The sequence below is a fragment of the Podarcis tiliguerta genome (assembly GCF_965153285.1).
Source record: "Podarcis tiliguerta genome assembly, chromosome: 7".
In the NCBI taxonomy this organism is placed as follows: domain Eukaryota; kingdom Metazoa; phylum Chordata; class Lepidosauria; order Squamata; family Lacertidae; genus Podarcis; species Podarcis tiliguerta.
Window position 1 is genome coordinate 5,018,775 of NC_139540.1, and position 17,053 is coordinate 5,035,827.

General features: G+C 43.4%; 1 protein-coding gene across 1 annotated transcript in view; it reads left to right on the top strand.

Annotated features, from left to right (window-relative positions):
- Positions 1–17,053, top strand: part of TSNARE1 (t-SNARE domain containing 1) — a 356,177-nt gene that overhangs the window by 172,359 nt on the left and 166,765 nt on the right. Inside the window, exon 5 of the mRNA XM_083449087.1 lies at positions 8,329–8,419. Coding sequence (XP_083305213.1) covers positions 8,329–8,419 — 91 coding nt within the window. The remainder of the gene's footprint in view (positions 1–8,328; positions 8,420–17,053) is intronic.

Sequence of the window (17,053 nt, forward strand, 5' to 3'; positions counted from 1 at the left end):
TGGTTTTATTCTTTATTGATGTTGTGTGTATTTTTATTGTCAGCTGCCCTGTGCTCTGATTTGGAGGAAGGGCAAGATATAAAAACTCCAAAATTAATTGCAGTGGGTCCGCCACTTACGTGAGGGTTCGGTTCTGGGGGTCCATGTGCAAAGGCAAAATCACACAAGGTCAGGAATCCCTGAAAATGTTTCCCCACCACCACAAAGCAACATCTGGGAAGGTCATCTTCTGGGACCTTCCTAGACCTTGCCAAGCGATGAAGTGCCTTCCTTACCAGCCTCTGGAACAGCCCCAGAACCATCACACCTTCCCAGAGACTGATAAGGAAGGCACCATCAAGCTTACTGGGTTTGGGAAAGGCACTGCGAGGGCTCTGGGAAGCTGCCAGAGCCTTCACACTGCCTTCCCAAAGCTACGTAGGTGGGGCGAGTTTTCAAGGATGGCTGCATTTCGTTTCTCACATTGTCCAGAAAGTGCAAATTCTGTTGGTTTACATTTCAATGCGAACTGAATTGAATTCCCCCTCCATTTCTAGTAGTGATTCCGATCAAACTCAATTGAACTTGTATCTGGGTAAGTATGCCTAGGAATGTGGCGTTATCCTTTTCAGCTACATTCTAATTTAATAGCTGCATTCTGAAATAATTCCACTTTATTTGATATTTGGCAGTTCTTCCCCCTCAAAGCAATCTCTATCTCTCTCTCTTAATATGAATTTTATCGAACTGCTTTTTCAAGATCTACAGTATTAAAAACTATAAAAAAGGATACCAATTAAAATGAAATTGGTTCAAAACTAAAGAGACAAAAAAAGGGGCGAATTCTCAAATACGCAAACAATAATTGAGTTCCTAAAATATCTTATATCAATGTCAACTAAAGACCGTAAAAAAGGGAAGATCAGCTTGGGGGAAGGGAGGAAGAGTGAGATGAAGGAAGATACCAATTCAAATTAAATATGAGGCATACACTTCATAGGGATGGACTGAGCAGAAAATTACATCCCATGTTGGACTCTCTGGAAATCGTAGGTCTGCTCCATCCCACTCTGTCCTCTGGTGTTGTGTACATTTTGCTCCTTGTACACATTTTGTGCACCCATTTTGCATACGCACAGCTTCCTCATGGCTGATGTAGAGCCTATGACGGGGTAGCCAACACATACCCTCCAAATAGCTTAGAATTACAGCTCCCATCAGTCCTAGGCAGCATGGTCAGTAATCAGGGACAATGGGAGCAAGAGAATATGGAGAATTTGGGTGAGGCTATTCTAACAAAGTGGGCTGATCGCCGAAGAATTGATGCTTTTGAATTATGGTGCTGGAGGAGACTCTTGAGAGTCCCATGGACTGCAAGAAGATCAAACCTGTATCCATTCTTAAGGAAATCAGCTCTGAGTGCTCACTGGAAGGACAGATCCTGAAGCTGAGGCTCCAAGACTTTGGCCACCTCATGAGAAGAGGACTCCCTGGAAAGGACCCTGGTGTTGGGAAAGATGGAGGGCACAAGGAGAAGGGGACGACAGAGGACAAGATGGTTAGACAGTGTTCTTGAGTTTGACCAAACTGCGGGAGGCAGTGGAAGACAGGAGTGCCTGGCGCCTGGCGTGCTCTGGTCCATGGGGTCACGATGAGTCAGACATGACTAAACAACTAAACAATAACAACAAATTAATTTTAATATACACTTTAATTAACTAATGCCTGTCTTTATGTATACTGTGTTATTTATATGATGTTAGCTGCTTTGAGCCCAGCTCCGGCCGGGGAGGGCAGGGTACAAATAAATTTATTCTTATTCTTATTATTATTATTGAGGGTTTGTGACCCATTGGCTATTCTCACCTGTTTTAGCCAGCCAGTTGGAGCAGTTCTGAAGATGTGGCCGCTGTCACATACTGTCGGCTTCTAGCCCTCATCTGCCCACCTAGCTTGCTATTTTTGACATTGACTGGCAGTAGTTGTCCAGGGGTTTGGGCAGGGCCCTCTCCAGCCCTACCTGAAGATTCAGGGTATGCTGGGCCTGGGGGTAACCCAAGAACCGCAGTCCAGGTCCGGTCCAGAATCCGTAGGTTCTGCTAGGAGTCAGTCTGACAGGGTCAAGGCTAGAAACCAGGCAAGGGCAGGTACAGGATCTCAGGCAGGATCTGGCATACAGCAATGTTACTCCCGCAACCTGGGGCAGGGTCCAACAGCCTTTTATCTCTGTCGGGGTAACGGCCGGTCCTGGTCCCCTGGCAACTCACCTCGCTGTCTCGCCCAAAGGTGAGCACTCCTCCTGCGAGTACCCAGGTCTCTCCTTCTCTCAGAGCTCAGTCTCTGCAGCTCAGGAGACGTTGGTGGGTTATTGCCTCAGGCTCCCCTGACCCAACTGGTAGTGGAGCAGCTGTAAGTGATGGCCCAGCTGAAGGCAATGAGGAAATCCCCGCATCTGGAGCCAGGGCAGGCTCAGGCCCCTGACTCGGCCCAGCTGGTGCTTGTTGCAGGGGAACCTGTGCAGACTGGGATTCTTCAGGATCAGGCCCCAGACTTGGTTCAGATGATGCCTGAGGCAAAGGATCCGGTGCAGACTGAGACTCCTCTCGTTCTGAGTCCGAGTCCCAGGCCATCACACTGGGGAATGGGCATAGGACCTTCTGAAGCCAAGCTATGTTCTCTTCCATGGGGAAACTCTGACTGTCTGGATGTTGCCTGACTTCAGCTTATCCTTGACCATGCTATCTTGGAATGACAGAGTTGCAGCTCAACAACATCTGCATGACCACAGGTTCCCCACTCCTTCTTTACTCCACCCAATGGCCATTCTCAGCCCTCTCAAAACTCAATGTCTCTTGCCTTTGCTGCACTGTCAGCATAATTAACTTTGCGAGGCTTCACTCTTGGAGACTCATTCATAAATCAGGTCGTAATTAGGTTTAATTTACATTCGGTGCCATTAAGATCTTCATTAAAAAATAAAAGCTTTGGAATTTCACCTCCCACAGCATTTTATTTTATTTTAATATGGAAGAGTAATAAGATATGTCAGTATTATTTTTATTATTAGCTTTCTGCCGTATCCTTCTCCCCACGGGACAGTAAGAAGTTAATTAAAGGGACGTCTCAGGCGGAAAGAATTGGATTCCGAGGAATGTCACCCTACGGTACAGCGAGGGAGATCCTTAATCTATATATCTATACAGACACGCTGTGCAACAAATGCAGACAGAGGGAAGAGCTGCGTTTTGGGGTTTTGTTTACCAGATTCCACTGCAAGCTGGCAGAACAAGGAAGGGAAAGTGTTTGAGGGTGATTCCCTTGCAGCAAATTCCATGTTCTGTTTAAAACATTTATATGCCGCTTTTAATAAGAAGCAATTTGCCAAAAATATAGGATTTAAAAGAAGCGAACCAGCAACAAATGCATACAAAATAAGCAGGTAGATGGGCGAAGTCTACTCCGAGTAGACCCACTGAAATGCACAGAAGTGGCAGGTCCATTTAATGTCAACGGCTTTACTCAGAATGCAGCTGAGTTGGCTGCAATCCTTAGCGAGTTGAAATAATTGTCATTATCATCATCAAACCTTTATTTGCATCACATAGAAACATTCAGAATAAATAGGCCAGTGTGATCTCATCGCCATTTCAACAGTACAGTCATTTGCCAAAGGGAAGAAGAGGCGAGCAATCTATTTCATCTCTGTGGGTCTCCAGCAAGGGCAGGATCCTGTAGCATACTTTGGTGACAGCAAATCAAATAGAGGAACTTAGCTACTGTCTTGGTGAGCTCCTGGTCTCTCCCCTGTAATAAGAAGTGTATAACCTCTGTCTCTGGTTTCCATGTTGGAATACATAGATGGTCTAGAAATTGTTGGCGGAGATCATACATTTTACATTTAAGGGCCATGTGAGCTAGAGTTTCCACCAGGTGGGCATTGCATGGGCAGATCCTATCTCCTTCTGCCATACCCTCAAACCTACCCCAAAGGAGGTTAGAAGGATTAGAAATAATTATGCGTTGTTGTCTTTAAACATCCCGTGGCTGAAAGATTGTACGATGTCGAAGAGGGGAGAAAACATGTATCCCACCTTGAGCTCCGTAGAGGCAAAGTGGGATATAAAACAGAGAAACGAATAGGTAGAAGGATGGCAAAAAAAAAAAAAAAAAAAATTATTCCTTAGAGGGTCATGTCAGGTGGCTGGTTATGTGTGTATGCATGTGATCAGTTGGACTCATGTTCAGAACAGTAAGTGCTATAAACACTGAAAACATGGATGAGAAAGGCACCATGTGGCAGCTTAATGATGTCTATTCTGCCAAGGTTTTTTGGGTTGTTGTTTCAATCTAAAGAGCATCCTTTAGTCCTGTACCACAGTGTATTTTTCTTCTTTGACTCTTCTTCGGCTGCCGAGCAGTGACAAAAATAGCCTCTTCTCTCTAGTACATATATATATATATTTAAACTAGTAATATGTATCTGAAGTACTGCTCTGTGGCTGAAGAGATGTTATCTTCATGGTACACTAAGTTCTCGTTTATAGGATTGCTGGGTACTGTGCATAAAATTGCAGCGTGTTTTTTTCTTTTAATCACAGCCAGCTGTTCTACCTGTGCTCACTGCTTTGAAGCTCTCGGGAGCCCTTTCTTGCAAAGTGGCGCACGCTGCATAGATTTGCCACAGAGGTGAAGCTGCCAGTCATGTAACCATAGAATGCACATTAGTTCAGGCTAAAGCAGAGGTCTCAAGGGGCACTTTCTACGATTCCCACCACAGATGAAAAATTGGCTTTCAGGAGAGGGCAGTTTTTGATCTGGGAGGAAAAGTGACCCTTATTCTTATCAGATTCAAGGGTTGCTGCCTCATTGTGTTCTTCTTTTTAATGGGAAATAATGCAATTCCTTGTAACATCTTGTCTGACCCACAACGGTGATGGTGATGATAATAATAATAATTATATTATTTATATTCTGCCCATCTGGCTGAGTTTCCCCAGCCACTCTGGGTGGCTTACAGAATATATAAAACATAGTAAAACATCAAACATTAGCAACTTCACAATACAAGGCTGCCTTCGGATGTCTTCTAAAAGTCAGATAGTTGTTTATTTCCTTGACATCTGACGGGAGGGCATTCCACAGGGCAGGGGCCACTACCGAGAAGGCCCTCTGCCTGGTTAGCTGTAACTTCTCTTCTTGCAGTGAGGGAACTGCCAGAAGACCCTCAGAGCTGGACCTCAGTGTCCAGGCTGAACGATGGGGGTGGAGATGCTCCTTCAGATGGTTATCATTATTTTTAGTTTCTTACAAGGCATTCTATTGGGGGAAATGTGCTTTGCTTTGAACTATGGATATTATTTGGGTGGGGGTGGTTCTTGGTGCTTTGACTCAATATGAGCAGATATTCATATTTGTTGGATGTGCTCATAAGCTAATGGGATCCTGGAAGTTGCCCTTGATCCAAGAGAGGGAATGTCTGGTTCTCTTTTTACTATGGACCTGTTATCATTATTTATTAGTTTCTTAATTAATTAATTAATTTTTGCACAACCTTTCACTCAAAGATCGCAAGGAGGTTACTTTCATTTGTTAGTTCTCTGCCACGACAGTGACAACACATGCAAACAATTTAAAACCACAGAAAAATGGAAGCACTGACAATACAATATAAATAAAAAACTCATCCAGCAATAAATTTTAATAGGCACCAAGTCCTCCCTACCCCACTGAAAGATGACTACCACCATTAATTAACCTTAATTAATTAATTAATTAATTAAGGTCTGTGAAGGCAGAAAAGTCTGTAGGCAAAAAAACTGACCAAGATGTATAGTATCCCAGTGTGTCTCTCTGGGAATAGCATCCCATAGACTGGGGGGGGGGCTCTGAAAAGGCCTCTACCCTTCCCTTGGGTGGGACACACAGATAAGGGCCTCTGATGCACATCAAAGGATCCAGGATGATTCATATGTAAGCTATACTATTTTGTCATATGAGAGCATCATTGGTCCTACTAGCAGTATGGAGTTGGTGAGTCTTCTCCATGCAGCTGAGAGGTTGGCTATTAGCTATAATTGGAGAGAGGGAGAGAAGGATCCTTTGTTGGATGCTAAGAACTGGCTTGAGGTACAGATGACAAAAATGACCAAATATTATTGAAGTCAGATAATAATAATATAATAATAATTTATTATCTATGCCCTGCCCATCTGGCTGGGCTTCCCCAGCTACTCTGGGCGCCTTCCAACAAAATATTAAAATACAGTAATGCATCAAACATTAAAAGCTTCCCTAAACAGGGCTACCTTCAGATGTTTTCTAAAAGTCTGGTAGTTGTTTATCTCTTTGACATCTGATGGGAGGGCGTTCTACTGTGCGGGTGCCACTACCGAGAAGACCCTTTGCCTGGTTCCCTGTAACTTGGCTTCTCACAGTGAGGGAACCGCCAGAAGGCCCTTGGCGCTGGACCTCAGTGTCCGGGCAGAACGATGGGGGTGGAGATGCTCCTTCAGGTATACTGGACTGAGGCCATTTAGGGTTTTAAAGGTCAGCACCAACACTTGATGAAGATAGGTGGAGAGATAATAGATTTGTTGGAAACGGGAGCATCTTTGCACTGAACCGGAATCAGAAGGTTCCGGATTCAATTGAAGCACATATGGTATGTGAGGTAAAATTAAGCCGTGATGGAACATGAACAAAGTGACTGCTGGAAAGAAACACAACTGTGTTTTTCCAGTGCATTTCAACTTTGAGGTCAATCCCACCTGCAGGGTAGTCATTGCAACTTAAATCAGGGGCTGTGGAACCTATGGCGTTCCCGATATCATTGTACTCCAACTCCCAGCATGGCCAATGATCAGGGATTAATGGAGCTGGAGGGCTGGTATGATGCTCTGGTGGGTATATTTTGTGTAACTGTGTCCTGTATCAAGTTTCTTCTAAGGAGAAATATCTGCTTACTTTCTGTGCTTTCTTAAGGTGTAAGAGGAACATCTCTTTTCACAGTTTAAAGGATTATCAGGAGTAGGGGATTGGCTCTGTGTGTTTCCTTTGAGTCCAGTTCCCCTTGCCCATCACCTTCCAGTTGTGAAATTTAACAGCTGCAAGCTGATTGTTGTTATGGTTCAATCTGCACTACAGGAATCGTGAATTCATCATTCTGGTCTAAGATACGAGAGTGCATTTGTATTATCCCCAACAGTCTGATCATTCAGACTGAAATTCCCAGGTGTCAGAAAAGGTTATTTGTGTATGCTACTACTGCGCGGCGCTGTGGGTTAAACCACAGAGCCTAGGACATGCTGATCAGAAGGTCGGCGGTTCAAATCCCCGCGATGGGGTGAGCTCCCGTTGCTCGGTCCCTGCTCATCCCAACCTAGCAGTTCAAAAGCACGTCAAAGTGCAAGTAGATAAATAGGTACCGCTCCGGCGGGAAGGCAAACGGTGTTTCCGTGCGCTGCTCTGGTTCGCCAGAAGCGGCTCAGTCATGCTGGCCACATGACTCGGAAGCTGTACAGCGGCTCCCTCAGCCAATATAGCGAGATGAGTGCCCCAACCCCAGAGTCGGTCACGACTGGACCTAATGGTCAGGGGTCCCTTTACCTTTACTACTGCAGCCTGTATTTTGTTAGCCCCCAAATGGAAAACGAGTGAGGTCCCAACCAAAGAAGAGCGGCAACTTAAGCTGAGAGAATATGCTCAGCTTGCAGACTTAACATATATAATAAAAGAACAAGAACATATGTTTAGGGAAGATTGGAAAATGTCTATTGAATATATGGGAAATAATAGTGTGCAGCTGAAAATGTTGGCAGCATTAAGAGAAATTCAACACTGTAAATAAGTTTTGATGGATGCAATAATGGAATACTGAATGGTTTAGTTTTTGTAAAATATCCAGGGATTTATGATATGTAAAATGAACCATGGAAAGAGAAGAAAGGAAGTCATTGATATTTTAAGGATGTTAAAATGAGTATTTTAAATTGTAAAACAGAAAATTTAATAAAAATGAGAGAGTGAGAGAGTGTGTGTGCATTTGTAGCTGTGTGCAAATGTTTTCCTTCAAAGCATGGGTTTTCATTATAGTTTGTAGTTGTTAGTTTCACTAACAAAATGTTCAGGGGGAGAGACCCATAATTTTCAAAGTCAAGCTCCACAGCTCAGGAGCATTAATTGGCATTAATTGGTGCATCCAACATCGATGCGAAAGTAGAGCACTGGCAAAGGTTGACACTTATATTTCCAGGGATGGCTTTCTAAAGAACCTTTGATTATTATTATTGCTGCTAAGTCATTGACCTCTTTCTTTCTTTCTTTCTTTCTTTCTTTCTTTCTTTCTTTAAGGCACACGACTCAACAAGAGACCAACAAAACCATCACAACATGCACAAATGCCATCCGACAGCTGTCTGAGGTCATCAGAGGTTCTTCAAGGGTAAGTGGCCTTTGAAATGGTTTCTGACAAAGTTGTGGAGGGTGACAGCGCAATCCTATGGCTGCAAAACCCAGGAAAAATGGAAACTCCATAAAGGAGCTGGAAGGGGAAAGCAAAGGGGTTGTATTCAAAAGAGATCTTTATTGATCCAGTGCATTTCAGATCCTTTGAATTTCTTATGCACAGGAAAGGGAGAGGCAGCTAAATCTCTGTTTCTATGAATGTACCCAAAGAAGGCTCTCTTTGAACTATCCCATTACTTTATGTTTTGAATCCTATGTATGCCTTACTCAGAAGTAAGTCCAGTTGATTGGGATTTACTCACAAGTTAATGTGCACTAGACTGCACTCATCCATATTTTTGAAGCATATTTTTCCCCATTTTTAAGGAAGGAGGCTTCCCAGTGACCCCCCCCCAAAGTTCCTTGTTTTAAGCCATGCTTTCCTAATAATGAGCAGTTTCCAAGATTCCTAGTTTTATTTCTGTATCTGCGCACAATTTTTGCACAACAGCATTCATGTTAAAAAGTAACTAAATTTAAATAACACTTTGGAATGTAGAGACTTAAGCAGCAGAACCTGTACATTTAATTGCACCTAGTGAGACAGAGAGAGAAAGCCTGTTGAGTTATAGCCAACTAAGTTCTACCTTGAGTAGATCCATTGAAATGAATGGACCTGTAAGTCATATCCATCACTTTTAATGGATCTGCTCTGAATATATTTAATATTGGATACAAGCCGTTGATTTAAACTTCAAGCAGTTCATTTGAAATGGAACACGGAAGCATCAAACATTGAAAAATGGCAGAAGTAACAGGAAATTGGGGCATCCATGTTTAGCTCTCCTAGTTTTTCATTTGTTTTTAATTCTAATAGGCAGCCTCAGCCAGATCAGGACTGCATGACTTTTCCCAAATCCTTTCGAAGTTTCTGTTTTCCTCATTAGGAAATGTTTACAAGTGCACAGTTCTGCACTATGATATCTTAAGATGCCAAGGCAGTAACTGCTCAGCATCTTAAAAAAACCTAGACAACATCTTAGAAAGTAGAGACATCACCTTGCCAACAAAAGTCCGTATAGTTAAAGCTATGGTTTTCCCAGTAGTGATTTATGGATGTGAAAGCTGGACCATAAAGAAGGCTGATCGCCGAAGAATTGATGCTTTTGAATTATGGTGCTAGAGGAGACTCTTGAGAGTCCCATGGACTGCAAGAAGATCAAAATTATCCATTCTGAAGGAAATCAGCTCTGAGTGCTCACTGGAAGGACAGATCCTGAAGCTGAGGCTCCAAGACTTTGGCCACTTCATGAGAAGAGAAGACTCCCTGGAAAAGACCCTGAAGCTGGGAAAGATGGAGGGGACAAGGAGAAGGGGACAACAGAGGACGAGATGGCTGGATAGTGTTCTCAAAGCTACCAGCATGAGTTTGGCCAAACTGCGGGAGGCAGTGGAAGACAGAAGTGCCTGGCGTGCTCTGGTCCATGGGGTCACGAAGAGTCGGACACGACTAAACGACTAAACAACAACAACAAATCTTAAGATGTCAAGGCAGTAACTGCTCAGCCCTAGTAAGGCTATTTAGGGTTCAACTGCTACTGTGCTGCGCCAGTTTGGTAGATGTTTTATTGTACAATTACATCCAGTCCAGATCCATACACTAGATCATGCTTTACATTGTAAGTTGTGTGTGAGAGAGAGATATATCAATCAACAATGCTTTAGCAGCCACTCCAGGTTTCTATTCTGGACACGTGTAACAATGTCTTCTGTGAGCAGACAGCTTTTGGAGGTCTTAAAAAGAGAAGAGCAATGGCTTTATCAATGGGAAGAGAGCAAAACAATGAATGACATCTCCCATTCCACCCCTGGAAAAGGAGCCAGGTCCATTTGGCTCAGATCAGGGGACCCTTGTGGGAAAAAATAATTTAAATATGGAGATGGGGTGTGTGTGGAAAGCATGAAATTTAGGGACTGAGATCATCAGCACCATCGTCTTCATCTGTTTACGCACCTTTCACTTTTCTACAAAATTGTGCTCAAACGGCCCGCAGTATATCAAATGAGCAATATATAACAATTCAGAACATATTAGAAACAATTATATTCATACATACAAAAAAATCAATCTGTGCAACCTTTGTTAAGCTAACCTAATTTAACAGCACAAACTAAGCAACACGCTATAAAACAATACCAATCTACCAATATAATTAAAGAACGGAAACTAAACAGAAGAGAACATGATCCCCATGCAAAAACAGAAGATTATCGTTCAAAATATCATTCTGCTCCAGACCATGCATCTGTATTGGTTGCAAGACTCAATCTTGAGCAACCTCCTGCAACTCATAGCCCTTGTGTGTTCAGCTTATTTCTCATATTCGTCTTATTCCAGGGAACCTTCAGAGTTCCTGAATGGATGCCTCTTTGGGGTGGAACATCTAATATCAATATTGAGGGTGTTCTGGCTAGTCTGTGCAGATATAGGACATGTCTCTCAAAACTGTGCAGTTGTAACCAGCAGACACCCTATCAAGATGGTGAGGAACATCAAAAGAACACGGTAGTTCATCCTAGTAGGGCTAGAATTTAAAGACTCAGCTACCAGGTCTTCCAGAATCCTATTCATAAACTCTGGGTCTGGGAACCAATTGCAGGGATTATTTTCATGTCAGGATTCTTGTATCTCAACATTTGGATGAATCGCTTCATTTCCCAAATCAAGGGCATCTGGATGAATGGAATTTTCCTGGGCTGTGGTCAAAGTTTGGTGGCTGATAATGGAGTTAATAATAAATTGTGAATGGTTTGCTTCTACCCAGGTATGGAAGTCTGTAATTAGTCTCTGCTGGAGGCTTGTGTAGGCTTTATCTGCTAGCATGCACAGTGACTGAGCTCAGGTAACCACCATTATGAAATAGCATATTTAGTGTCCCGCACAATGATTACCAGGGTGGAGCCAATCTATGATGACAAGGACGTCCTGATGACCAGCGCTGCAGTCTCATAACTGCTCTGTTCCAAACTTAAAAATGGAAAGCGTAATGCTGGTGGTCAACAAAAGAAATTTAAAGACTCTCTCAAGGTTGGAGAGAGGTCCCTGTTAGATAGAGGCTAATTTGTACCAAGGGACGCGGGTGGCGCTGTGGGTTAAACCACAGAACCTAGGACTTGCTGATCAAAAGGTTGGCAGTTCGAATCACCGCAATGGGGTGAGCTCCCATTGCTCGGTCCCTGTCCTGCCAACCTAGCAGTTTGAAAGCACATCAAAGTGCAAGTAGATAAATAGGTACCGCTCCAGTGGGAAGGTAAACGACTTTTCCGTGCGGTGCTCTGGTTCTCCAGAAGCGGCTTAGTCATGCTGGCCACATGACCCGGAAGCTGTACGCCACCTCCCTCGGCCAATAAAGCGAGATGAGCGCTGCAACCCCAGAGTCAGCCACGACTGGACCTAATGGCCAGGGGTCCCTTTACCTTTACCTAAAAAGGTAAAGGTAAAGGTACCCCTGCCCGTTCGGGCCAGGCTTGCCAGACTGTAGGGTTGTGTGCTCATCTCACTCTATAGGCTAGGAGCCAGCGGTGTCCGCAGACACTTCCGGGTCACGTGGCCAGCGTGACAAGCTGCATCTGGCGAGCCAGCGCAGCACACGGAACGCCATTTACCTTCCCGCTGGTAAGCGGTCCCTATTTATCTATTTGCACACGGAGGTGCTGTCGAACTGCTAGGTTGGCAGGCGCTGGGACCGAACGACAGGAGCGCACCCCGCCGCGGGGATTCGAACTGCCGACCATGCGATCAGCAAGTCCTAGGCGCTGAGGCTTTAACCCACAGCGCCACCTGCGTCCCTTTACCTTTACCTAATTTGTACCAAATTCAACACAACAATTAAAGTGTACAACATCTTTTGCAAATGCAGCACCATCTCAAATTTATAAGGGCATTTTTTCTTCTTCTCCAAATGGTGCAGCAGGTGATTGGATTATTAAGTTACCAAACGGAAGCTCGGGTGAAATAAAATGAAAGATTTTTTCTTGTGGTCTGTTATCAAGACGCAGGAAAATTGGCCGGAGACTTCCAGAGACGTTTTCTGTGGCGCAAATTGGGTCCAATGGGAAGTCAAATGAAGAGAGAGAGAGAATTGTTCCTGGTACTCTTATGTCATTACCATCAACATTGGCAGCATGGCAAAAACAAAACAAAATATAATTGGAGGAAGACCAGCTAGGAGAGGACATATTTTTTTTTGCAAATAAATGAATTTTGAAAGTATGGTTTGCAGAAGAAGGAAATGTTAATATTCCGGCATGAGGAAGAAGTGTGGTCCTCTGTCTTGGCATTCCATAATAGCTTATGGAACCTCCTACTAAATTTGTATTACAGATGTACAATCTTCCACTCTCCCCTCTTTCACCTGCATCACCCTGCTGCTGCAATAATTAAACCTACAAATTGTGATGTGAAACCTGCAATCTTTCTCCCTCGGAACAAATGGCCCAAGTGGGTACTGGCTGCTGAGCCTCAATGTTCATCTTGGGGAATTTCTGAATAGTGCTCCAAAACTTCTCTCTCATAAAGCTTCTGATATCATGAGACACCATCTGTTGATTTAGAGCTTTGCAGTCTATCCCTTCTGAATGCATTATGTTGTGTACTGTTTGTTTCATGTGCTTAGAGAGAGAGAGCAATGTTTCTTCCCCCAGAAGGATTTGCAAAGCCATCTGAGGGATGCTATGATAGTGCAGAGGTGGGAAACCTGTTTTCTTCTAATGGACTCCAGTGGCCACCACACCTGTCCAGGAACCATGTTCGCTGGAGCTTATAGGAGTTGGAGTCCAACGACATCCATGGGCTTGAGCTTCAGGCTGTGTGGGATGCACCCAGATAGAGCTCTGCGAGTGCAGCCTGAGCTCTGCAAGTGCAGCTTTCTCCCGACTGAAGTGCAGAGTGGTTGAGGACTGGGACATTCGCAGGGAAACCAAAATGCTTGTTTACAAAGCTATTGTACTACCAACCTTGCTGTATGCTTGTGGAACATGGACCACTTATAAACGCCATCTCCAACTCCTCAAAAGATTTCATCAACGGTGTCTCCGAAAATGTTTTACACATCACTTGGGAAGGCAGGCGAACTAATATCAGTGTACTGGAAGAAGCAAAGATCACAGTGTCAAAGCAATGATTCTTCTACATCAACTTTCTTTGGATTTGTCATGTTGTGTGGATGCCTGGTGATCGTCTTCCAAAGCAACTACTCTATTCCAAACTTAAAAATGGAAAGCATAATGCTGGTGGTCAACAAGAGAGGTTTAAAGACTCTCTCAAGGCAAATCTTTAAAAATATAGTATAAGCACCGACAACTGGGAAACACTGGCCTGTGAGCGCTCCAATTGGAGAACAGCCTTTACCAAGGGTGTCATGGGCTTTGAAGACACTCGGACTCAGGACACAAGGGAGAAGAGGTGCTAAGAGGAAGGCACGTTTGGCAAACCCTCACCGTGATCAACTCCCACCTGGAAACCTACTGTGGAAGGACGTGTGGATCCAGAATTGGCCTCCACAGTCACTTACAGACTCACTGTTAAAGCTATGTTCATGGAAGACATGGTTATGAGGGATCGCCAAAGAAGAAGACGACCCAGATAGAACAGGTTGCACAACACAAGAGCTACCAAGCTGCAAGTTACTTACAGTTGTCACGATCCCTTTAGAGATGTGTTGGATGGGATGGTTGGATCAGGAGGAAAAGTGGAGGTCAAAGTGCTGGAGTCTTATGGCTCAAGAGAGGGTAAAAGGCTTCTTCAGGTCCCCAGGATGACCAGAAGAAGAAGAAGAAGAGAAGAAGAGTTTGGATTTGATATCCCGCCTTTCACTCCCTTTTAAGGAGTCTCAAAGCGGCTAACATTCTCCTTTCCCTTCCTCCCCCACAACAAACACTCTGTGAGGCGAGTGGGGCTGAGAGACTTCAAAGAAGTGTGACTGGCCCAAGGTCACCCAGCAGCTGCATGTGGAGGAGCGGAGACGCGAACCCGGTTCCCCAGATTACGAGACTACCGCTCTTAACCACTACACCACACTGGCTCTCACCAGGAGTTAACCAAGAGAGAGACTGTAAACCTGAGGTTCTCAGACTCCGCCCCCCTGGGCCACACTTTGGGAATAAACATTTGCTCCTTCCACCCCAATTTTATATATATTTTTATTAGGTTTTTAACATAGTATTTTCAGCAATTATTAAACATACTTTTATATCTTATACAATTTTTTGACTTCCATCAATCACATCTGAAAATTTTCCAATCTTTTTCACTTAGTTTACATTTCTTACTTTCACTATTACATTTAAATATCATAACTAATGTCTCTCTTCTTTCTCTCCTTTGCAATACTTCATATATTCTTCCTTACAAAACTTCTTGTAGTCCTACTAGCGTAATTTGTTGATTACAGTTGCTCTTCAAATAATTCATATACTTCTTCCAATCTTCTGTAAATCTCTGGTCCCGCAGGTTTCGAATCCTTCCTGTCATTTTGTCCAATTCTGCGTAGTTCATCCATCCTAATTTTTTAACTGATAAAAAATACATGGGGGGTGGGGTGGAGAGAAAACAACTCTTAGTAGTGCTTGATTTATAACATAGAACACAACTACTTTATAATATGGCCATGGTACATGAACGCAAAGAAGCCTTTATCCTTTTTGATCTGTCACATTTGCTGAAAATCCCTGTCCCATATCTACCCACATTCTGCAAATAAGAAGTGTTACTTTGATGCTGTGCTATACGACACAATATTAGTAGTTCTATAGGTGGCCTGTTTTGCTGGGATGGCAGAGAGACGGGGACTTGGAAAGCCGCCATAGATAGTTCTATTCTGATGTGTGCTTGTTCTAGGAAGTTAGTTTAAACCGCAAAGAACTGCCGTGCGACATTTGGCGATCAGAATAAGCTCTCCATCGGATTTCACATGTCTCCAAATGTAGCAACATAGCTCCCACAGTTTGGATGTACCAAAATGGAGATTTAATTAATGTTGTTGAAACCCCAAGATATGCACTTGTGTGAATCAACATATTTTGAGACTTAAAAATAAAATGAAACTCAGAAACAGAATTGCATGTCAATATGGGTAAAAAAACAAAATGTGAGCCAGGATTGCTCCAGAAATAGACCTGCCCATCCTTAGTTTTAAAGTGGTTCTGGTTAGGCTGAAGCATAGCTGGTGCAGATCTTGATAAATACATCAGAATAATTGTGGTTTAATTGTGTCTCAAGCAACCTGATGGAAGAGAGAGCACAGTCGAAGCAGAGACTGGTTAATAATCCATAATTTGGAGACTGAGAACGTTATGAGTGCACCAGAACAGTGTTGTTGTGGGAAATGTTTTTGCAAATTAGATTAATTCCAGAGAATTAGAGCATGCAAACTAGCTCTGGCCCTGCGGTTGATGAGTTCTAACATGGCTCTTTGTGTTTGACAAGTCCTGTGATGAGATTTCCTGGGTTGCTATCCAAGACTGGATAATAGTTACAAATCATGGTAGGAAATGCATCTCTAAATTACAGATAATAGAAACCATCATCAGCATTGTCAGCCTGCTGAATCAATAGATCATTTTGTTTCCGCTTTGTTTAGTTTCTTTTCTTGCACTGTCAGATATCGATCTCCCCGCAGCAGCCGAATAAATAGCAATTTTCGAAAAACAAAACAAAAGCATTTTTATAATACATTGGCTAAGTAAAAAAATATATGAAACTTTGAATGGCAATTCTTTAAGCTGTTTTCATTGTAATTATTGGTATATTTTCAGCAAATTTTGCATATGTATCTACAGTGGTACCTCAGGTTAAGTACTTAATCCGTTCCGGAGGTCCGTACTTAACCTGAAACTGTTCTTAACCTGAAGCACCACTTTAGCTAATGGGGCCTCCTGCTGCTGCTGCACCACCGGAGCACAATTTCTGTTCTAATCTTGAAGCAAAGTTCTTAATTCCCACTTTGCTGGGAGGAAACCATATAGTAGATGGCAAATGAGCTAGCAGTTACAAGACCATAAGAAGAAACAGCTGGATGTGGCCAAGAAAGGCAACAACAACAACAACAACAACAACAACAACAACAACAACAACATGATGAAACACAAGGAGACTCAAGGAAACTCAAGGAGACCCTCTGGGGTAGGTTAGGTTGAAAGTGAGTGACTGGTCAAGATGTCCAAGTCAGAATTTGAACCCTGGCCTCCCAGGTCCTAATCTGACACTCTATCTAACCACTATCCCACACTGGTTCTCTAGACAAGCATGTCACTCCCTACCACCTTGGAATCAAGACTTCTTATTTGTCTTGCTTACAGCCATACTGCAAATGGCTTGTTTACCTTGTGTAGCACAAATGCATTCATCTTCTGATGCCTCATGGCAGAGAATATGTGTCTGATCCGTTTCTTCAACGGTGATCATGCTTTACTTGCCAAGGTCGCCTCCCCTATTCAGCACCGGTGCAATGTAAATGAAATCAGTGTTTCTTCCCCATCTGTCTTCAGGAGCGGCGTCCTCTAAATGAATTCAGAAACAGCTTTGACAACAATTTGACACAATCTCTCTGCGAGCGCCATTCAGGCAATTGTG